The sequence below is a fragment of the Gigantopelta aegis genome, chromosome 10, assembly GCF_016097555.1.
Source record: "Gigantopelta aegis isolate Gae_Host chromosome 10, Gae_host_genome, whole genome shotgun sequence".
In the NCBI taxonomy this organism is placed as follows: Eukaryota; Metazoa; Mollusca; class Gastropoda; order Neomphalida; family Peltospiridae; genus Gigantopelta; species Gigantopelta aegis.
The window spans coordinates 77443208-77468376 of record NC_054708.1 but is presented as its reverse complement, the minus strand read 5'-3'; the positions used below and the strand labels follow the sequence as shown (position 1 = coordinate 77468376).

The window sequence follows — 25169 nt, the reverse complement described above, 5'->3', positions numbered from 1 at the left end:
TATAAAATTTTATTTCTGAGATGCGTTTGGTATCTATTTCACACCTCTGTACCAAACGACACAGGGATTTCCCATGTTACGACATGCTTCCAACGACACTATAACGATACTGTAACTACACGTTCGATTAACTGTCGCTCAACGTATCGTTATGGTGTCGTTATTGTCCTTTTGCGACGTCGCTAAGGCATAACGACCGACAGCTTCGGGAACATGGCCCCAGACCAGCTGAGACACCCGCGTTTCGATTGGCTGACACTTTATATTTCTTTAACATACTTCCGACGATGGCTTGATCAATCCATCTATCAATGAATGAATGAATGTTTAACGACACCCCAGCACGAAAAATACATCGGCTATTGGGTGTCAAACTATGGTAAATTAATCCATCTATCAAATCGCTAAAGTTAAACCATCGGACATAAAGCTGGTACGTACTAGGTTCACAGCTCGGTACCAGCTCCCATCCAGAGCGAGCTTTAACGACTCGGTGAGTAGGTGTAAGACCACTACACCCTCTTCTCTCTCACTAACCATTAACCCGCTGTCCTGGACAGACAGCCCAGATAGCTGAGATGTGTGTCCAAGACAGCGTGCTTGAACCGTAATTGGATATAAACACGAAAATAAGTTAAAATGAAAATGAGAGATCGAGGTTTTCGCTGCTACTTTTATTACCATGTTAACCTTTATAAATTATACACTTCCACACATACAGGACAGCTCATACCACAGTAGTTGAAAAGCATGTACTAGTCATGAAGAACCAGTCCGAATAGTTGGCACTCATTCTGGGTTAGATTGCGCGCGCGCGCGCGCGAGAGAGAGATAGATAGATAGAGAGAGAGAGAGAGAGAGAGAGAAAGGTTAGAGAACGTGCGTGTCTATGCGTGTTTTATTTCGCATCTTTCAGTTTATAACGGATCGCAGAGTTGCAGAAATGAAAATATTCTTAACTGCAGTACTGCTGTAACAGATCACGACATATTATCTGCATCAAGGCTCCAACATTTTTTATAACAGATAGCGGCAGCAACTGCAACGCTAAATGTAGTTACTGCAGATAGCGTTGTTACTGCAGATCGCTGTCGCTCAACAACATCGCCGCAATGCGCCTGTCCTGGACCCAGAGGAATATTACAGAAGAAACCTCACTATACCGACCGGCCTTGGTGGCGTCGTGGTTAGGCCATCGGTCTACAGACTGGTAGGTACTGGGTTCGGATCCCAGTCGAGGCATGGGATTATTAATCCAGATACCGACTCCAAAACTTGAGTGAATGCTCCGCAAGGCTCAATGGGTAGGTGTAAACCACTTGCACCGACCAGTGATCCATAACTGGTTCAACAATGGCCATGGTTTGTGCTATCCTGCCTGTGGGAAGCGCAAATAAAAGATCCCTTGCTGCTAATCAGTAAGAGTAGCCCATGTAGTGGCGATAGCGGGTTTCCTCTACAAATCTGTGTGGTCCATAACCATGTCTGACGCCATATAACCGTAAATAAAATGTGCTGAGTGCGTCGTTAAATAAAACATTTCTTTCTTTCACTATACCGTGTCTGGATCACATCGCACAACAGTTATCGAAACGTGTCGTTGACAGTCACGTTATTGCAGTTAAGTCTCTTCACCTAAAACCATCTATCATGAGGTCAGGATTAGTGGAATTGACCAAGCCTTTAATTGAACACCACAGAGAAGATTTACCCAACCCATCTGATGCATCAGTCATTGATGCTGAACTAGATTTATGGGAAAGACACTTAGTCCATGAGCCAGGACTCAAACTTTGACCTGGGGGGACGAATGCTCATAGACTACATTCCTAGGGATAGCAAATTTATGATAGCATTGCCGGACTCAGAACATTCAATGTGTATGTTCCCGTTTTGTTACCCTAACCCCCATTTCCACGATAGTTATATTTTTCAGAAGGGTGACTATATTAAAAGCATTGTAAAACATGTGTCAGGGCATTTAGGAATACAAAACTTGGCCGATGGGGAGTTAATGGACTGGAGACTTTAGATATGTTACCAATATTGAAATCCTTTGTGTATTATGGTTTCATATAACATTTTTTGTAACTCTACAAAATACAGTTCACACAGTTTTATTTTTCAGTAGAAATTTGACATAAAATGTAGGCTCAGCACCTCAAATATTCTTTTTGAAAGATCTTATTGCAGCAGAAGCTTATTTTAACATGTAATTAATATTTGCATCCTATATATGCAGTTTTGTTGGAAGTGTTTCTGTGTAAGCAATATTTCAAAGGAATTATTAACAAAATAACAAAATAAAAACATTATAAAATATTTATTAAGATGTACATGGCAAAACTAAGGGTAGATGAAGTTAATACTGACTGGCTCCTCTGGTTCATGGACTAACTGGTCGAGAGTTCTACAATCAGACAAGGCCTGTACCATATTATATATAAAATTCACAAATGTTCCAAACAGAACAACTAGCAAAACACTAAATTGCCTCCAAAACATGCCTCTGGGCATCTATATTTAAACTGGAATCGATCCCCGTCGGTGGGCCCGTTAGGCTATTTCTTGATCTAGCCAGTGCATCGCGACTGGTATATTCAAAGGCCGTGGTATGTGCTATCCTGTCTGTGGAATGGTGCATTATAAAAGATCCCTTGTTGCTAATCGAAAAGATTAGCCCATGAAGTGGCGACAGCGGGTTTCCTCTCTCAAAATATGTGTGGTCCATAACCATATGTCTGACGCCATATAACCGTAAATAAAATGTGTTGAGTGCATCGTTAAATGAAACATTTCCTTCCTTCCTATATGTAAAACAAACAGCCCCCAGATCCCCCTACAGATATCGCTTCCTTTGGGAGCGCGGGTCATTTATCTTCGGCCCGTTTTATTATTTTGGGACCCCTTCCTAACGAAATCTTGGATCCGCCCCTGGGTTTTATGACCACCAAAGATCTTGAAGGACAATTGGGGTCAGAAGGGAAATTTGAAAGTTGACATTTTTTTTATCAGTTGCATACGCTGCATTGCAAATTCAAACAATAAAAATGAATAAAAACAAAACAATAACAACTGTATGATCAACAGAATGAAAAAGATTGAAAGAAATAATGTTCCACAGTGATTAATCGACATTCCTGGAAATAGTCAAAATCGACAATAAAACCCCACGCACGTGTGCGGGGATAACTGGGTGATGTCAAGGTACGCTGTCCGTTAATTTTCATCGGTAGATGACAAACAAAATAAAGAAACAAAGTCTCTGTCCGTTAATTTCCATCGGTAGTTGACAAAAAAAATAAAGACAACAAAACGAATCTAACAGTAGAAGAATGATAGACACGAGTTCAAAACGTGCATTCATCAACGGCTATACTAAAGTTAAAGTTTGTTTTGTTTAACGACACCACTAGAGCACATTGATTTATTAATCATCGGCTATTGGGTGTCAAACATTCGAACATTTTGACTGTCTTAGAAAGGAAACCCGCAACATTTTTCCATTAGTAGCAAAGGATCTTATATATGCACGATCTCACAACCGATGATATCTCAGTCGTGATGCACTGGCTGGGACGAGAAATAGCTCAATGGGTCCACCGATGGGGATCGATCCTAGACCGACTGCACATCAGGCGAACGCTTTATCACTGACCCACAAAGGGTGCACTCAACACAAGCAATATAACATATTTAACAACAAACCACTTTAAAACATGTGATTGCAAACAGTGGAAATTCAAAAAATAATACCTTACTATTATTAAATGAAAAAGAAACGTATCCTCTTAAAACCAACACACACACATATATACACACACACACGCACGCACGTACGCAAAACATGCACTGGTGAATCAAAGCAAAAGACTTGAGGGTGGGGGTATCAAATTAAACACATCAAAACTGATAACAAAAACATATACTGTAGCTGTTTTGAACTGTAAACATCTCTTCTTGTAAATCAATATATTGTTGCATAACGAATCAGTCTTGTGATATATAAAATATTTTCCCCTCCCCCCACAAAGCAAACATAAAAAAACCCAACAGGAATTTAATTAGATACACGATGCGACCTATCGTGCCTCCTACAATTTTTCTACCATTTAACTACACACACCTCCCCCGACCCCAACACACATGCACAAGGTTTACGTTGTGTTGTGAAATTAATAACAATCTTGCAACTTTCAGATCTTGCAACGCAATACAAAAAAGACTTGCACAGAGGATGCAATGTGAATAAGCAAGCCTAAGAGAGTCTTGCGAATCAGGGCCCTGGTACACACAATTATTATCTGGATCTTTTCACATAGGAGTCGGGAACGCTGGGATTCCTCTTCAAGAAAGCCGTCAGCCAGCCATAGATTGGACGGTCCATAGCAAAGGGGCACTCCCGCCCCGTGCCTTTCAGAATGTTGTTCACCGCTAGTATCAGGTCGAATTTGGACACGATTTCCCCTCGGTTTCCTCTTTCAATGATGTAGTCGGCAAGGAGGCTTTCTTCTTCGGTAGACAGTGCAGTCTTTCCCCTGGTCTTCCCAATCAGAGGCAGTTTGTCTCTTAACGTTCCCTTGGGAATACTGAATATTTTGCTGGCTTCGGGGATGCTCATCTTTCGATCGCACACCGCTTGTATAGCCAGTCTCAGTGCGTCCATGTTATACGACTTGTAAAATTTTCTTTTCTTTATTAACGGGTGAACTTCATGCTGGAAAGAAATGGTACAAACGTTCAACACAAGTGAGGGCTTTCTTTATATATGTATATTTATATATAATTTAAAAATTATTTTACTTTTATTTTATTGTTTTCTTTTTGAGGGGAAGTATAAAAACAACAATTATTGCTCTATCATTTTCATTCAGAAACAACCCCAAAACAAATAAATAATTATAACAATAATAATGATGATGATATTAAAATAGTAATAATTAAAAAAGTAAAAGTAATATATTTGGATGCACATGAATACTTAATCTCTTCTAAGTTCCAGGGCTTTAATAACCAGATTTCAGAAGTAAAGTTTGATGCTGAATCAGGCAATGTTATGGAAATTAAGGGGCGGGACGTAGTCCAGTGGTAAAACGCTCGCCTGATGCGTGGTCGGTCTAGGATCGATACCCGTCGATGGGCCCATTGGGCTATTTCTCGTTCCATCCAGTGCACCACGACTGGTATATCTCAAGGCCGTGGTATGTGTTATCATGTTTGTGGAATGGTGCATATAAAAGATCCCTTGCTACTAATGGAAAAAATGTAGCGGGTTTCCTCCATATGGCTGTCAAAATGGTCATATGTTTGAAATCCAATAGCCGATGATTGATAAATCAATTCAATTCAATTCTTTATTACAAGTTTTACAACTCATCAGCATATATACAAAACAATACAAAACAAATATATATATACAATATATACATGTGCACAAAAATGGTGGGTATGGTTTTCTTAAAAGTAATTAGGGATAGGCCTAATAAAAAAAAGAAGAAAAAAAAAGAAGAAAAAAAAGGTTTTCCTTACTGTACTAGCTGATCTCTAATTTTGTTTGTTTGTACTAGATATTTTTCTAGGTTATTAAGTTCTTTTTTGTTACTTATAGTTAACAATTGTATAAATAGAAAAACACTTGGCCGCCTGTGATAATACATTTTTATGTACTTATTTCGCAAATCATTGTATTGTGGGCATTGCATTATAAAATCTTCTATAACATTTGTATTACAAATTGTACACTTTCTTTCTGATCTTTCGATGTTACGATATCGGCCAGATTCTATATTTAATTTATGAGCACATATTCTGATTCTGCATATTTCCTTTAAATATCGTTCATCTATTGGTAATTTAAGGTAAGACTGTCATTTGAACTCGTTTAATAAATGCTGGTAAAGATATCCCTTGGATGTTGTAATTGTCCTGCTATAACAGAGTTGCTTAAACGTGTCGCATATTCTTTCTTTAATAATAATATAACATCTATTGTCAACATAATCTAAATTCCAAATGTAATTCAAACCCAGCATGTTAAGTTCCTGCCTAATATTCATTAACCAATTATTATTGTATTGTATTCTTGTGATTTGCAGCGGGAAACGCCCAAGTTCACTATAAACAAATTCGTTGCACGTTCCCGACTTAACACCCAATAGTCTTTTACAGAATTGTATGTGCAGCTTTTCAACATCAAGTGCCTTGTGGAAACCCCATATTTCAGAAGCATAGCTTAAAATAGAATTAACATATGTATCAAAAACAGACAGCATTGTTTCAATATTAATTTTTTTATTTTTACATACATTCATTAAAGAAAACAATGCTTTAAGCCTTTGTTCTGCAAATCGCTTCTGTGTGCGTGCGTAAATCAATGTGCTCTATTGGTGTCGTTAAACGAAACAAACTTCTTATGGAAATTATTGTGTCTGATGGAAAAACTGCGGCAGAAGCCACATAATTTCTATCCCCCAATCTGTTTGTGTAAACAGGAATGTAATCACGGTACCGGTCTTGGATTTCCATGAAATGTTGTTTATAAATAACTGCATCTGTGCGATCTTTCTTCAGATGCATAACATCGAATACAATTTTGGGTGGTTTGATACACCAATGTAGCGAAACAAATTATGAAGGTGTTTCCAAAATGTCGGTTAAACCAATGTTGGAAACTAATAAAAACTGCTTAATTCGAAGACCAAATGTTCGGATGGCATTCGTGCTCGCATCGAACAATTTCACATATTTGTTATCAAAAACCGCATTACGTGCAGGATTGTTTCTCAAATATTTCATAATGGTAGAATACTGCAGAGATATATGTGCACGTCTAGCACCTAAACTATGTTCGTGTACATCAACGTAGTGTTCTTTAATAAATCTTACAAACTACCCACAGGAGATGTTCTAAAACCACCAAGACAAAGCCCAAATCACTGTGAAAAGAATCTAACGACGAAGAATTTTGTTTGTACGCATGCAAGATAGGTGTCTTTATATGGGTGTCTCTCAGGATATATTCCACCAGCCTTGAAATATTCACTTGATTAAACTAGGGCCCCTCTTGGAAAATAGTTGGTTAAATAGATAGATAGATAGATAGGTAGGTAGGTAGATAGGTAGATAGACAGAAATATAGACAGACAGATAGACAGATATATGTGGTTGGATCTAGATCAGTCGATAGAACACTTGCCCGATTCTAGGATCAAAACCCTTTGGTGGATCCATTCTGATTGGCATTTTCCCTAATCCAACCATTGATTCATGACTGGTATATCAAAACAAGTGGTATGTGCTGCCCTGTTTGTGGGAAACTACACATAAAAGATTACCTGTTGCTGCTAATGGAAAACTATAGCATATTTTCTCTAAGACCGTAATGTCAGAATTATCAAATCAGGGCTGGCCAAAAGTACCCGTCCGCTCGTCCCAGACGAGTAAAAATTAGCTCGGACGCGTGAAATTTGCAATTCAGCCGTCCGGTGGGCAACCAAAATTTACGAACACAAACTGCCTCTTTATCCCTTTTGTACACTTGCGTAGTCTGCAGCAAGCGTCGTCCATCTCAAAGCTTGGCCAAGACCGCGAGGCCATTCATGGACTTCGATTGGTTGTGCAATTAAGAAAACTATAACTGACCCCCAAACTCCCCCCTCTCTCTCGCTCACTCTCTTTCTCCCGTGTACAGTGTGTGTGTGTGTGTGTGTGTGTGTGTGTGTGTGTGTGTGTGTGCGCGCGAGCGCGAGGCCCCTGGATTTCACGGAAACAATAGTTTTCAGTAGCGTGTCAGTAAAATCATGAAACCAAACTTTCGTTTCTCATGATTATTACATCGAATACCATATTTGACTGCAAGTAGGCCCACGTCCTTGAATAAACGCCCCTCCTGTTTGAAGGCATTTAACTTTTAAGAAATTAGGCCTTTATTCAACGCGCTCTCTCACAGATGGTTGACCTAACAAGGTATTATATGACAATATATACATTTGATTTGTACCTAAAAGTACTTTATTGAACCATCTATATAACCACCATATCACACTTATTATTAATATTTTATAAAAAATAATTGAATTATGGGTACGGTCCATAATTCTGAGAAAAATAACGGCTATTTGGAAAGCAGTCACGTGACGGGCATTCCCCGAATAACCGCAGTGTCAAAACGATTTACCAAACTCGTGTAACGAGAACGCTTGACCGTCCTCTGCGACGTAGGGTAAATAGAAAAACAATAACAATGAAAATAAGTTATTAAAAAATAATAAAAACATGCACTGAATGATAATAAGCTGATACATTAATTTATTTTAGTAACAGAAGCGTGTTAAACGTCGACAATCCCGACTAGTTAGGCCTTTGCATCTATAGGTAAATTTATCGTTAGTCGTACGCGAAAAACTCTAAAACATCTGGATCATGAACACCTTCATTTTCCACCTTGTCAAATTCAATATTATGCAAAATATGCCATAACAGCTGACATGAGATAGGAATTGTTACATTTTTAAAGAATACTCTGAACTAGACGGTGTTTATATACGATGTGACTATATATACGAAGGCCGTGTATATAGCCTCCACTAACGAGGGCTGGCTATATTCACAGCAAAAATGTATATAGGCGGTAATTAAGTACATGTATTTGATTGATCCATATTACCGAACCATCTGGAACAGGAGGAATACATACTAAGTACTGTACGAACAGTGCATTTTCTGAAAAGGGGAGGGGGTGGGCGAGTATATGAATTTAACGGACCCTTTTGTGTACGTTTTCCATATATATATGAATAGCGTCATATTGTCCCTACAGTACCAACAAAAAATGTGTAATAATAAATAAATAAATAAATAAATTTAATAAATAATAATAATAATAATAATAATAATAATGAATAAATGAATAAATAAATAAATAAAAATGACAATTACAAATTATCAGCTACTGAGTTGGATTAACTGAAAGAGAAACTAACTACGGACAGTACACAAACTAACAACAGGGCTCGAACTTAATAATTGTTCACCGATTGCAATTTTGAGGCTGCTTACATAAAAAAAAAAAAAAATGTTAATTTTACAGCAAATAAATATGACTAAAAGGTTATTTTGCTGTATTTAGTCACATTTCAAATGCTCAAAATTGCAAGGGGCAATAAAACTCAAAATACTTTTTTTTATATAGGCTACTAGTAAAGCTGAGACCACGCCCGGGTCCCCCTCTAAATTTATATAATGTTTCTGTAACAACCACCCCGCCGCGACGTGATTTTACCAACATTATAATACATGTAATAATAACAATAATAATATTAATAATACACAATTATTACTACTACTACTACTACTACTACTACTACTACTACTATTACTATTATTATTATTATTAGCCTACTACTACCTTTTTGAGGTGGAGGGGCGGTGTTTTATCTGGAGGAGTTTTGGCTATAAAAATGCAATGCACACACACGCACAGACGGCAGACTGAACTTGTCCCTGCACGTAGAACTGGATTCAACTGGGTTAAGTAGCCAACCTTTGGACGACAAAACATGCAACAGTACACTGGGGGTTTTACGCTATATATACTACTCAAAAGAATTTAAGGGTCAGACGATATTTTCGACATTAGTTTCTGAATGTCAATTATATTAGCTAGACAATAATGTCACGCATGGTATTGTTCCATTTTGACGAAAGTGGGTCTAAGCAACCCATAAATGAATTAAAATCCACTGTCATTGACACTGTCGACTAGTTCTAATGGCGAAAACATGCTTACATTTGCACGTAAATTAGGGCGAAAGCGAAAGGTCTGCTAAGTGCCCATAACTTGCTTTTTCACAAAGCGCTTCATTTGCACGCTTTGCACGTGTATTCCATGTTCTCAATGCTGAATTTCCGTATAATTGGAGCTTGCGTTCGTGTACGGTGCACACTCCAAATTCGACAATGGTACGACTTCAACTGACTATCGAAGATCGAGGAAGGGCTATTGCTTGGCTTCAGGATGACAATACGCAAAGAAATGTTGCTCTGAGACTTGGTGTCAGTCAGTGTCGTTGGCCGACTGTGGCAACGGTACCAAGCAACGAATTCTGTTCGAAATCGTCCACGTTCGGGAAGACCCCGAAGCACTACAAATAGAGAGGACCGCTACATCACCAATATGGCTCTACGTCAACGCACAACCACTGCACGCCGATTACGTGACAATCTGCGGACTGCGACTGGAACTAGAGTGTCTGATCAAACCATACGCAATCGTCTGAGAGCCAATAATCAACGCTGCCGTCGCCAGGCTGTTCGACCACCACTCCTACCACGTCACAGAACGGCCTGACGTCACTGGTGCACGCTTCATCTGCGGTGGCAACGTGTTCAGTGGGGTCGAGTGATGTTCACTGACGAGTCCAGGTTTAGTCTCCAGTTCAACGACGGTCGGGTTCGTGTCTACAGACGTCCTGGGGAGCGCTTCGCTGACGTTAACGTTAGACAACGTCACCGGTTCGGTGGTGGCAGCGTCATGGTGTGGGGCGGCATCTCTATCCACCACAGGACCCCCCCCCCCCCCCCCTCTATGTGGTGGATGGCAATCTGAATGGAATCCGCTATCTGAATGAGATTATCCGGCCGTTGGTTCTCCCAGGCCTTCAGCAGATTGGCGGCGGGGCAGTTCTGCAGGATGGCAATGCCAGACCCCACCGCGCCAGGGTGGTAACGGACTTTCTCAGACAACAAGGTATCGCCAGGATGGATTGGCCAGCATATTCGCCTGACTTGGCCCCAATAGAGTACGCCTGGGACGAATTAGGCAGGAGAGTTCGAGATAACCATGCCCCTCCGGCCAACCTTCATGATCTGGGTCAACTTCTTATGGCAGAGTGGCAGGCCATTCCCCAAGAGTTCTTCAGACGTCTGATCAACAGCATGAGGCAACGATGTGTCGAGTGTATTCGCACCAGGGGTGGATTCACACACTATTAAACGAATGTTCTAATGTGTAAAATCCATGTTTGACAACCTTCAACTTTGACAGCATGTCATGTGACTTTCTTGAACACAGTGACGTTTATTTGTGGTTTTTTGTAAATATGGAACAATAAATAAAAAAATTGGTGTAGTTTGATGATCTAATACACTCTGAAACTTATTTGGTTATAAATTTTTGACCCTTAAATTCTTTTGAGTAGTATATTAAAACAGAAATACCACTTTGCGAACCAGTCAAAATAATTTGCACACGCGCCTGATAATAATAATAATAATAATAATAAATGGTGAGTTCATGTTCTGACTTTTTATTATTTTATTTCAGCGTATTCGCGGTTCTTTTCATCATGAAATAATATATTGTTTTATTATTTGCCATGTATATAGCCGGCCCTCATTTGCCAAGTCTCTATACACGGTGATCATTTATATGAAATCCAAAAATACATTATACGGTTGTCGTGTATATATATCCTCATCACAACGAGTCTGGTTCACTAGAATAGGGACTTAAGACAATTAGGTACAACCTTAACACAAAACTAGGATTCACACACAGACTACACGCTCACTGCATCAGTACACAGGGTGCATTGACTAATGATAACAATGCACCCGTCCCCATTTAATGGCCCAGCACGTACTCTAATAAGGAACCGGACAAAAGAATACCGTTCCGAGTACACAATTGCAATGCACCCGGGGGAAGCTGAACAAAAGAATATCGGCCTCCCCAACCCAAACCCCCAATACTTGCTGCCGGTAATAACTTGGTACTTGGTGATGCCTCGACCAGAAGCGGTCAGGCCCTTTATAAGGGCCCTATGGGCAACCTAGGGAGACACCACAGCATCGTAAAGGTCTAAAATTAACGAGCTACTCTCGATTCACTAATATCAAAACCTATATTAGCTCGGCCATTTACCTTTCGACCGACCGTTCAAAATTGCGCCAAATTCCCTCAATCAAAATTGCGCACCCTTTTCTCTTTGGCATTTAACTGCTCCATTCAAATTCCATAGCACCACCACCACCCCCACACGCCTGCTACCGATTTGATCGGGCTGCTGGTGCTCCCTTGCACCTGCCAGTGCAGGCGGTCCCTCCTCTCCCCTACCCCCACCTTTCAGCTTGTTCTGAATGTGCACGTGAAACCCTATGACATGACATGACATGAGTCTGGTTTTCCGTATTTTAAATGTCTCATTTAAAGAAGAGTTCCAAATTTTAAAACTGAATCGTGTCATGGAATTCCCTCGATCGTAGTTCAAAATGTTTAGGATCATACAATAATTAGGTTTGGTATTCTAAATGAATGTAATTTCCATTTATAATGCATATTTGGAGAAATAAGGCCCACTAAATCCGTGATTGAGATCCTTTTATTCATAAATCATGGTATTCCATGATGGTGTCTGTGAAGTAAATTGCCAAAAACATTGAAGAATCGAGAAAAAGCTTTTTAGAACATTACATAATAAAATGGATAAGTAGACTCTTTATAAGTTAGTTTTTGCTTTACAACACACGTGTGATGTAAAACGAGGTCAGGGAATTTCCACCGCACAGTCGGTTTTTCACTATGATAGTAGTGTTTCGTATTACGAATTCGAAATTAGGTTGTCCATCTGCACATTTTCGCATTTGTTTCCCATTAAATGGACGTATTAAATGTATATGCAAATTAACATTTAATTGACTAATGTTAAAGAACAATAAGTAGGCGCACGTGCAGAACAAAAATTGTAATGGGTTCTAAGCAGTCTCTGACTGAGTCTGTGTGTCGGATTCACGTCAAGAGCCCCAAATGCTGGGATTTCTAAGAAAAACCGAGGGTATACTCTCCCTTAAAATTTTGAAAATTAAATGTCCTGAAATGCATTCTACATGTAAAATTCATACTGAAAAATAGAAGGGTATACTTTCTTTTTAATATTTTAAAAAGTATGTATCTCTTCGGTACACTCGTTCGTTATGACCCCCCCCCCAAAAAAAAAAAACCAAAACAAAAAAAAAAACAAACGTAATTAATGTTTTTCATTGTGAAATCATTAACTCAAAGTAGTATATTTTCTATGATCATTTCTAAAGTTAAGGGTTAAAATTAAAAAAATATATATCATAAACTCATATCCAATTTTCCTTCATTCCGATAGCAATTGTTGTTTTTTTTTTGTTTTTTTTACATTCACAAATTAAAGGAAGTAAACAAGTGCTTTGTATGATGTGAAATTGTTTGACACGTACAGTACTGCTTACGTTTTGGGACCGGTTAATGTTTTGGTAGGCAAGTCAACTTTGAGAGTTACTTGCCCGGCAGGCAATTGTAAATTTGAGGATATGGCCAGCCCTGCAAATGTTAAAAGGAAAAAAAAAGAAAGAAATGTTTTATTTAATGATGCACTCAACACATTTTATTTACGGTTATATGGCGTCAGACATATGGTTATGGACCACACAGATTTTGAGAGGAAACACGCTGTCGCCACTGCATAGACTACTCTTCCGATTAGCAGCAAGGGATCTTTTATTTGCGCTTCCCATAGGCAGGATAGCACAAACCATGGCCTTTGTTGAACCAGTTATGGATCACTGGTCGGTGCAAGTGGTTTACACCTACCCATTGAGCCTTGCGAAGCACTCTCTCTGGATTTGGAGTCGGTATCTGGATTAAAAATCCCATGCCTCGACTGGGGTCCGAACCCAGTACCTACCAGCCTGTAGACCGATGGCCTGCCACGACGCCGGTCATGTTAAAAGGAATGCACGCGCAAAGCTTTTGGACTGGTAGGCATATTCAACGATATATAATGCACATTATTGCTTAATATCAACAAGTATATTGGTATATTTAATTAATAAAACGGTTAAATGTGATGGCTATTATATACAACGAGCGCAGCCATTTTGTTCCATTCCAGTGAATATGCCCTTTGGCGAGCTGGTGGTTACGTACTACTTAACGCATCACGTCAGGAGTTAGTCTTAGAACTGAAGAAACAAACGTACCTGCATCGTAATGTTCTGTAATAATATCCATCCAAGCAAACCAGCAATAAGTATAAATTATTTTTTCAATATAAAATAAACCACCATCGTCAAAGTGGCTTCAAAACAAGTAAAAATAACTCTTATAATGTTTTGTCCATGCATTAACCTACGCACTGACATGATAAACGGAGCGGTTTCTTAGTTAATTGGTCTATTCTTTTAGTTCCCTTCACTTGTGATTCCTGATTGGCAAATGTATAGTTGGTAGGTCACCAGACACGACAATTAATTATCGCCGTCTTGACACAAAAATACGTACCGGTATCATTATCATACGGTATAATATTCTCATACAAATAACCTGCCATTCCTAAAATGGTAATGGACATTATCAGCCAACATGGTTTATGACTAAATAATTCTGTAAAACTCTTTGATTAAGTAGACTTTCCCATCTAAAATAACAGAATTGACCAATTACGTAGTCCCAAAGAAAATATCACTTGGGTATCGTGGGTGGTCATTTCTGCTCCAACGTAGGCTACCAATAGGCCTAATAGTATGCTGCTTTTTTTTCTTGCTTTTTTTTTTTTTTTTTTTTTTTTTTGCTTTTGCTTTTTGTGTGTGTGTGTGTGTGCATTGGAACAAGTATAAAACAAACACTGCACAGAAATAAAAATATAAGTCTTATAAAAATGTATATGTTCCAAGGGGGCAGAATCTAGTTCAGTTGGTAGAGACTCACATGGAGTGCTTTGATCAGTAGACCCATTCTCTGATCGCAATTGGTCATTACACAAAACAAACTGCAACTTCCAGGCTTTCCAAGGGAACAAATACATTTATGATACACATACCTGGTGCATACATGTAGCTATGAGTAACGTAGACATACAGTACTTAAAACACACGAACACTTAATACATAAGACTGGTACATATACTAAGTATGGTACACATGCATACTTTGATAGGTTGTACTTTCTACTGCCCTCGATGGACTAATTTTTAACCATCCCAACAAGTGTCCAACAACTGATAAACCAAAGGATGCGGTCTGTCTGTCTCTCTCAAATGTCGATATAACTATATGTTCACCCAAACTGCTGTAGTTAATACTATACACACATACTAGTAGTTGAAATACAAAAAATTTCCAAGATTAGTCTAGGGTTACACAACAGTCTTTTTATTCAGCGATTCTCCCATGTGAAAAAAACACAGAATTCCATAAGAATATTCGAAGCAACAATGATATTACAACCATCTTTGTTCACCTCATCCTTCAATCTAGTGCTGGTGAATACCTTGGATTCTACTGAAACATCAAGGGCTCTTAACATTAAAAAACTATATCAATTTTGTAGTAAAGTAGTTTTGCATGGATACTCCATTCAGTAAAACAACTGAGAAAAATATAAGTGAATAAATGAACAGGCACATGATATTCGCTTTATTATAAAACTGATTTAAACCAGCAATGCTCATCTCAATTAAATTTTGACTTAGTTATCTCAATGTAATCATTAGCCAGCTCTGGATGCCTCTTCAGAAAATAGACCAGCCAGTCGTAGCCAGGCCTGACGTTTCTGAACGAAGACCCTTGGTTAGGTCGGGCCTCTAGCACCTCTTTGACGTGCTCGATCAGATGCGACTTCTTCATGGCTGCCCCAGTGTTGTGAACACGTTCCCTGATGTAGTCCACCAGGTCCTCTTCCTCCTGGCCAGAAAGGAAAGATGTGCCTCTGTGACGCGAGATCATCGGCACCTTCCGTTTGAGGGTAGTCAGTGGGATGCTGAACATCTGGCTCGCGTTCTTGATGGACATGGTCTTGTCACACACGGCCTTTATGGCCAAATCCAAACTCGACTGTGTGTAATTCCCTCTCATAGTGTACACTGGAAAGGAAGGCCCGTATCGGTCTTCTGTCGTAAACTGCAAGCAGAATATAAATCTGGCACAATGTTGTTGTTTTTTTAAAACATATATGCATGTATTCCCTCTACCACACACTTCTCAATGGCTTATATAAAAACATGTAACACCTCCCAAATCACCCCACCACCAGGAGTCTATTATGGAATGAAAACACGAACAATGTTAAATAGCAAAATAATTTCACTTTCTTCCACACAGAGTACTTTGTGGGTTTGTTGGTGGGCAATTATTTTTTTTTTTTTTTTTTTTTTTTTGGGGGGGGGGGGGGGGGGGGTTGAGTGTGTGTGTGTGTGTTGTTGTTGTTGTTGTTGTTGCTAGTGTGTGTATATTTTGATATTATGAATTTTGTTTTAAATAAAATGTTTATTTTGTATTTTAGTGGTTTCATGTCGTGATGTTTCAGAAGATTCTAATCACAAACCTCACAATCTTCATATGAGAGATTGCCATTATTCTTTTAATGTTCCTTCTCTTGAAGTCATTGACATTCTTTTCCGAGGTAGTGTTTTTTCGGTTTAGCATACAGTGCATTCTGGGGTATGCCAGATACACAGTTAACATATAAAAAGGTGTACCCAGTAATGGCCGAAAATATTTTACACATTAACTTACGTCAGTGCATACTCCCGTTGCAATGGCAATTAAGTTCAGCTTATGCTCATTCTATTCTTAATTTGAGCATCATACTAACCTGAGAGAGTTGTACCATCGTGGTTATTAACATTTACACGTAGTTTTCAAAACCTAACATGGTAAACACCAAATACAGATGTAGGTCTTAGGGAATGAAGCTTTACCAACAAAAACGAATCAGATCCAACATCTTATGTTTACGGTATTCATTGCTTGTATTATTTGTTGTTGTTTTTCTAGGGTGGGTTGTTTGGGGTTTTTTTTTGGGGGGGGGGGGGGGGAAGTAGGGTAGGCTTTTTTAAAGGGAGATGGATGAATGGAAGTTTAACGACACCAAAGCACGAAAATACATCAGCTATTGGGTGTCAAACTTAAAAGTGGTGGTGGTGGAGAGGATGGATTACATTTATGTTGCATTCATGATGAGTGGTGGGTAGCTTTGTCCATGTTTTATTAAGACCTGGGCAGAAAATTTTCTTAGCTTTATCAAAATACTCTAAGAACATTTAGCTAAAATACAAAGATCAATCAGTAAGTATCTTAAGTCGACAACCAGGGGTCTAATTCACAAAGCTCACAAAGCTCACAAATCTTTTTGCATTGCACTGCGATATCACAAAGTTGCGAGCGTTTAGTGAATTAGGTCCCAAAACTGTTTATGACGTCCCAATCTGACCAACAAAACCGTCATCCGCGATCAAGACGGCATCTCTGCACAATGCAATTGAATGGGTATTTGGTAAAATAGTGGTCGATTCCACGAATCTAACTAGTGCCTCATCTATAGGACAATCACACCCAAGGAGATCCTTTTCTGGACAATGAATCCTTCAAGCACTGACACAAAGTACACAGCCACCCCCAGACCAGTTTACTAAATGAAAACTAGCAAAAAACAGAGCTCAATGTAATAAATATAGCTGTGATAACATGCACTAATGAATCGCTGTCAAAATAATGTCATGGTTTTCAAATAAAGAAGATTTAAGATTTCAAAAATTCTTTAAAATTCTAACAGAAAAGCAATTTTATTCAAATTATATAGATTTCTAACCCTCCTATTCACAATTCTATATATACATGTATGTCCCCGAAAAAGGAACTACAATGTTGTTGTTTTTTAATTGTGAAATATTGGATTGCTGTAATTTTTGTAATGAGTCAGCCCTCCATATTTACAGTGAAATATCAAATGCCAAAACTTATTTTGTAAATTTTTTCATGATTCCAACTTTCACAAACATTGATAAAAATGGCACCCCTATATAAAATTGTCAAGTAGTGAAAATTCACAGAAAGAAACAAATCTTTTATTTAACGATGCACTCAACACATTTTATTTACGGTTATATGGCCTTTCATATACCAGTCGTGCTGCACTGGCTGGAACGAGAAATAGCCCAGTGGGCCCACCGACGGGGATTGATCTCAGACCGACCGTGCAGCGAGCGAGCGCTGTACCACTGGGCTACATCCAGCCCTTATTGAAAATTCAAAGAGTACCTATTCTTCATTCTTACATTTAGTGAAGAGAACTCCGATCGCAATATTATATACATGTAGCTGATAGCTTTGAAAACTTTGTTGACATTCTTTGTTTGCAAAACAATTACATTAACAGCCAGTTTTTGCAAAACAATGTTAACATCTAGCATGCAAACCAATGATGACATCCAGTTTTCAAAATAATGTTATCCATTGTTTCACTCCAAATGTTACAAACCTAACAGTTTTTGTCAAACAAGAAGCATATCCAGTGTAACAACAAAAGCACTCTTGTTGAGTCTGTAAATTGATTTCACACATGACTTTCAAAATAGGACATGTCAATGTTTTTATGTACATATAATTAGACATTTATAGTTGGTGATACATCCATCATGTAGCAATAATAGGACATGTCAATGTTTTTATGTACATATAATTAGACATTTATAGTTGGTGATACATCCATCATGTAGCAATAATAGGACATGTCAATGTTTTTATGTACATATAATTAGACATTTATAGTTGGTGATACATCCATCATCTAGCAATAATAGGACATGTCAATGTTTTTATGTACATATAATTAGACATTTATAGTTGGTGATACATCCATCATCTAGCAATAATAGGACATGTCAATGTTTTTATGTACATATAATTAGACATTTATAGTTGGTGATACATCCATCAACTAGCAATAATAGGACATGTCAATGTTTTTATGTACATATAATTAGACATTTATAGTTGGTGATACATCCATCATGTAGCAATAATAGCCATTTATAGTTGGTGATACATCCATCATCTAGCAATAATAGCCATTTATAGTTGGTGATACATCCATCATCTAGCAATAATAGCCATTTATAGTTGGTGATACATCCATCATGTAGCAATAATAGCCATTTATAGTTGGTGATACATCCATCATCTAGCAATAATAGCCATTTATAGTTGGTGATACATCCATCATGTAGCAATAATAGCCATTTATAGTTGGTGATACATCCATCATGTAGCAATAATAGCCATTTATAGTTGGTGATACATCCATCATGTAGCAATAATAGCCATTTATAGTTGGTGATACATCCATCATGTAGCAATAATAGCCATTTATAGTTGGTGATACATCCATCATGTAGCAATAATAGCCATTTATAGTTGGTGATACATCCATCATGTAGCAATAATAGCCATTCTAAAAACAAATGTCACTGGGATATTTAATACTACTCTATTGTCTACTTAATATTTCCTTTAAAAGTCAAAATGTCACTGGGATATTTAATACTACTCTATTGTCTACTTAATATTTCCTTTAAAAGTCAAAATGTCACTGGGATATTTAATACTACTCTATTGTCTACTTAATATTTCCTTTAAAAGTCAAAATGACACACTGTTGTGAAAATACAACTCACAATAGTGAACGGTGTGTTATTTACTTTATTTTATTTGTGTAATCATGTAACAATAACGTGTGAAACAAATACAAAATAATGACCATGAGATCAGAACTAAGAAAACAAACATGTAGTAGTTTTCAAAAACATTGTACCCTGTAAGTGTCACATTCTGTGTATGTGTATGTGTATGTGTATGTGTATGTGTATATATATGTATATATATATATATATATATATATATATATATATATATCTGCTTTGAACACAGATGTAGTGAAAGAAAGAAATGTTTTATTTAACGACACACTCAACACATTTTATTTACGATTATATGTCGTCAGACATATGGTTAAGGACCACACAGATTTTTAGAGGAAACCCGCTGTTGCCACTACATGGGCTACTCTTTCCGATTAGCAGCAAGGGATCTTTTATTTGCGCTTCCCACAGGCAGGATAGCACAAACCATGGCCTTTGTTGAACTAGTTATGGATCACTGGTCGGTGCAAGTGGTTTACACCAACCCATTGAGCCTTGCAGAGCACTCACTCAGGGTTTGGAGTCGGTATCTGGATAAAAATCCCATGCCTCGACTGTGATCCGAAACCATTACCTACCAGCCTGTAGACCGATGGCCTAACCACGAGGCCAGTACAGATGTAGTTATTTCACAAGTTATAGACCTTCAAAACACATTGATGACAAACTGAGTGTACCTTTAGGCATATCTGGTACCAAATACTAAAAACTCTACTTGACTAGCCCAATTGCACATGCTACCAAAACATGTTTATATTTTCAGGGAACATTTTGTTCAGTATCATGTCACGATTTGCTACGCCAGTTTCAGAGGTCGCTACACAATTCTGCAATGTTAAATACTAGTTGCTAAAAGTGTTTTAAGCCAATTTTTAATAGCAAATGTTCCCTGTTTTTATGCCCCGACTACAATGTACATATGTAGGTCTTCCACATATGTGATGCTCATTTATAAATAAAAGATGAAATAATCTTCAAAAAGCTGACAATTCTATACCATAGATAATTTACTTGTAATCATTTCAGATCAAATGATATTTACTTTGTGAAAATTATTTCCACAAATAAACAAGCAAGCACATAGGTGTATGGGTTCCCATCTTGTTTTTGGGGCGGGCGGGTGCAGGCCGATATTCTCCCGAATTAAACTAAAATGCCCAAATCGGGGATAACAAGTGAGTAGAATGATGGCAAAATGGTTTCAGGCCAGTTCGTTTTGCCCCAAAATCTTTATTGTTTTTGCCAGAATTTTTCTCCAGCATTGTTTATGTGTGTGTCTGTCTGTCTGTGTGTGTGTGTGTGTGTGTGTGTGTGTGTATGCGTACATACGTGTGAGTGAGTGTGTGTGTGTGTGTGTGTGTGTGTGCAGTTTCCCCATTATCCCATACACTTACGAGCAAATAAACAAATAAGCAAATAAACAAAAATCCACCAAATAAAAAAGCATGGAATCAGGGAGAAAACAAGCTGAAAACTCACATCTTTGTTCTTTGTCAATCAGCTACATGTATGTCAAAATAAGGAACTGATAAACAACTGGAACTTTTAAAACAAGAGATTAAACAAGCAGTCTCTTATTTGGTACATTCAACAAACATGAATTATAGAAACATTAACAAGTTGATCACTAACAAGAAACCAATGCTTCTAATGCTAAAACTTTATACAAAATGTTTAATACAATTACGATTACGATGGATGTAGGGTTTTGTTATTGTTTGTGTGTTCAGAACAATGTATGAGGTATTAAAGTCAGTTGTAAACTACCACCAATACCACATATTAGGGTTGCTGCCAGAGAGAGGGTATTGGTGGTGGGGGATTATGTACTCTAAAATCTTGGAAATTAATGGGTAACTATGTAATATTTAGACATAACTGATAATAGTAAGAGAACTTGTTTAAATTTTATTAAAGCACATGGAATGTGGTGTCCAATTTTAAAACATTTCTAATCCACAATCACCTAGTAGGAGCACTAATGTAGTTTTAGTTTTATTAATTACCCTCAAATTATTTTCTGGCACAAAGCCTGAATACATACATACATACATACATAAGTGTGTAAATAAATGTGAAAAAGAAAAAGAATCCCTGATAAATTAAGTGTTCATAAACATTTGTATGGCATAATAGTTCCACTTTCATTATCAGAAATATAGTGTGATCTGAACCTGGGGAAGGGGGATTTCAAATTATCCTAGAAGATCCTTTTGTCTCCCTTTTCCCTGGAAACCTACATGTATGATCAGCTTAATATAGCAAAAATGTAAAAACTGTTTGTCCAAATCCCCAGTCATTACCCCTGATTATGTTCAATATCATATGTACATTATTATTACAATGGTGTATTATGCAAGCATGCTTATTTTCCCAGTATTTATACTATTGCCTATTATCTAGTCTTTTCTAGATTGGTCTCACGTCCTATTGGCATCCAAAAGTCATCTTCCAATTTAAACAGCAATAAAAGAATCCCACTTGGAACTTTTATAACATCTACAAGATATTTTGCCCATCATCAAAAAATTTGTTGTCCAATACCCAGAAACAAGTGATATTGTGCATGACATTGTCAACATAATGCAATCATCACAGTATTGCCAAACAATTGTTTGAGAAACGCAAGTTTCTATAGGTAAACTTAAGGTGCAGTACAATAATATCAACCGATGGTTGATTTCTCAGTCTAATTTACTTCCAACTGAATACACCAATGCACGCAGCTCTAATTACCCAAATACTCCTAGGATTCTCATTTTGTTTGTCTAAATACTTTTACTGTCATACAGACAGACTATAAAATAGGCTGATAACCATCTAGCTACCTACCTATGCCTAGATGATTTATGGGTTGGCATACTCATATACTCTTGGCATAGCTATAAACTTTAAAGTTAAAACTGCAGGCCTTGTGATTTTAAATATGCATGTAGGTTTAAAATAGCCTGCCTAAATCAGCTTTGTACTGGCTGGGCAGGCTGTTTTGGGGTGGACCTCCTTATTCAGTAGCCTGTGTTTTTAAGGTATTCATTTCATATTCCCCATTTTACGAGGGTACATCTGTAGGCAACCAATTTTTTACCACTATTATGGTATATGCAAGTGGTATATATGTATGTAGCCCTCCTGGTCAGCACTTTATGCTGGCAATGGTGGCCTTAAGACACAAGACCTGAAAGCATGACTCTTCAGTTGGAGTAACCGTGTGAATATTTCAAATGTAACTCTTTGGCTGGAGTAACCATGTGAACAATTCAAGTGCGACTCTTCAGCTAGAGTAACCATGTGAATAAATCAAATGTAACTTTTTGGCTGGAGTAACCATGTGAATGTGAATAATTCAAGCATGACCCTTCAGCTGGAGTAACCATGTGAATAATTCAAACGTAACTCTTTGGCTGGAGTAACCATGTGAATAATTCAAACGTAACTCTTTGGCTGGAGTAACCATGTGAATAATTCAAGCCTATCTCTTCAGCTGGAGTAATCATGTGAATAATTCAAGCTTATTTCTTCAGCTGGAGTAACCATGTGAATAACTCAAGCGTGACTCTTCAGCTGGAGTAACCATGTGAATAATTCAAGCTTATCTCTTCAGCTGGAGTAATCATGTGAATAATTCAAGCCCATCTCTTCAGCTGGAGTAACCATGTGAATAATTCAAGTGTGACTTTTCAGCTGGAGTAACCATGTGAATAATTCATGTGTGCCTTCAGGCTGGATCTCCAAGCAAACATTCTGTCACACACAGGACACTTGTACGTCGGCGGCTTGTGCTTTCCGGTGACGTGGTACTTGAGTCCGGACAAGGATGGGAACGACGCCTCACATTCGTCACAGCTGTGCATCGTCCCGATGTTCTCAGCCTGCAACTTGGGATTGTCCTTGCACTCTGACATGTGCTGTTTTAAGGACCCAGGAAGGAAGTATTCTTTACAGAAGGAGCACCTGTTGGATGGAATTTTCACGTGACTCGAACAGTGTGATCTGAACTGGAACGTCTGGTTGAAGCCTCGGCCGCAGGTCTTGCAGTGGTACTTGAAGACAAGCTCGTGGATGTTCTTGATGTGCAGACGCAGGGCGTACCTGCTGTTGTACTTCTTGCCACACTGGTCGCACACAGTCGATTCGCCGCTTTTACTCGACTTCACACTGTGGATCTTCAGATGTCTATTGTAGTTACTCCTCTCGTACGTGGAGTATCGACACACTGCACAACTATAATTAGTATAGCGAGTTTTAACTTTCTTTGGGGACTTCCTGGTGGAATCCACCTATAAAAATAATTCAGAAAAATTGATTTTGATATGCGTAATAGACTAGTAATAGTATTTAAAGTTTGCCTAAAGCAGCAGTACAATGTTTATTATCTAGAAGACGGCCTTAATTTGGTTAACATGAACCTAATATTGTGGACGTATGTGGTGTGTGTGTGTGTGTGTGTGAGTGAGTGTGTGTATGTGTGTGTGAGTAAGTGTGTGTATGTATGTGTGTCACTATGTGATTGTGTGTGTGTGTCTGTCTGTATATGTATGCATGCATGCATGAAGCCTGTAGGAACCGGTGTGGGGTGGTGTCGGGTGGCGTGGGGGTAGCTGACGATTGTCCTTGCACTGTTACTGGGTCCTTAAATAGAGAATAACTAGTTAATGACATCGGATATCTGCTTTATCCTGTGAAGGTAAGAATGGAAAATTCTGCGAGGCTCTTCTGAGCAGAAGTTCTCATTCGGCCTGAACAGGATAAAGCAGATATCTGACGTCATCAACTAGTTATTATCTTTATCATGCAGACCATAAAAATTATGGGGAAAAGCTATTATTTCTGTTATTTCAACCAGATTGTATAACCTAGAGGTCAAATGAGCAATTTTGTAATGTAGCTATACGTGTGACGTCATATGAGTGACGTCAAAAGTCATAACCTGCTACTATATGGATATGACTTTGCTTTATCCATCATCATATTCTGTCAACATAAATTGTGGTTGCAGGATAAAACAACATACATGTATGGCAGATTGCAAGGACAATACCCAGACCCTCATCCGTCCAGATATCATACTTATGTGCCTGTGTATGTATGTACATCACTGTAATATATGTATATATGTATCATACACATTTATGTTATGGATGCAATGATTTACTGTTAGCTCGACATGTCACAATATTTCTGCCCATCAAATGAAAGTCGGTACATGTACCAAATGTATCGATACTTGACAAAAACAATTGACTTTTCTCATTTAATTAAACACTTTTCCCCCTACCAAATTATTTTTAATGTAAATGCACTCGTAATAAGCAATCACCTGTGATCAATGGCCACCTAAATTGGATTCTAAATCACAAAAATACCTGTATTAAGCAACCACAGTAACTGTTTACTGTTCGATGAAAGGGTTATTTTAATCAACAGAGTATGGCTCTGGAATGCATCTACATGTACATGTACATTATAATTGCCTATGGGTAGGCTACGCTTGACATTTGTAAATTTATCTACTATGACAATACATCACATGAATGTGTAATTAAATAATTAAACAGAAACAGAAAACAAACTTGCAAGAGAATGTTCAATGTTGATTTATAGTAAAGTATAGAGCACACATCCGTTTTTTACAGTATAGGTGGTAAACAAAAGAAACAACAGGAAAAA

At 38.0% G+C, this 25169-nt stretch overlaps 1 protein-coding gene across 1 annotated transcript in view; it reads right to left on the bottom strand.

Moving 5' to 3' along the window:
- Positions 1 to 19983: 19983 nt before the first annotated feature.
- The window catches only part of LOC121382915 (zinc finger protein 710-like), a 35096-nt gene continuing 29910 nt past the window's right edge, over positions 19984 to 25169 (bottom strand). Inside the window, exon 4 of the mRNA XM_041512596.1 lies at positions 19984 to 23779. Within this exon, the coding sequence (XP_041368530.1) occupies positions 23180 to 23779 (600 nt within the window). The 3' untranslated portion in view covers positions 19984 to 23179. The remainder of the gene's footprint in view (positions 23780 to 25169) is intronic.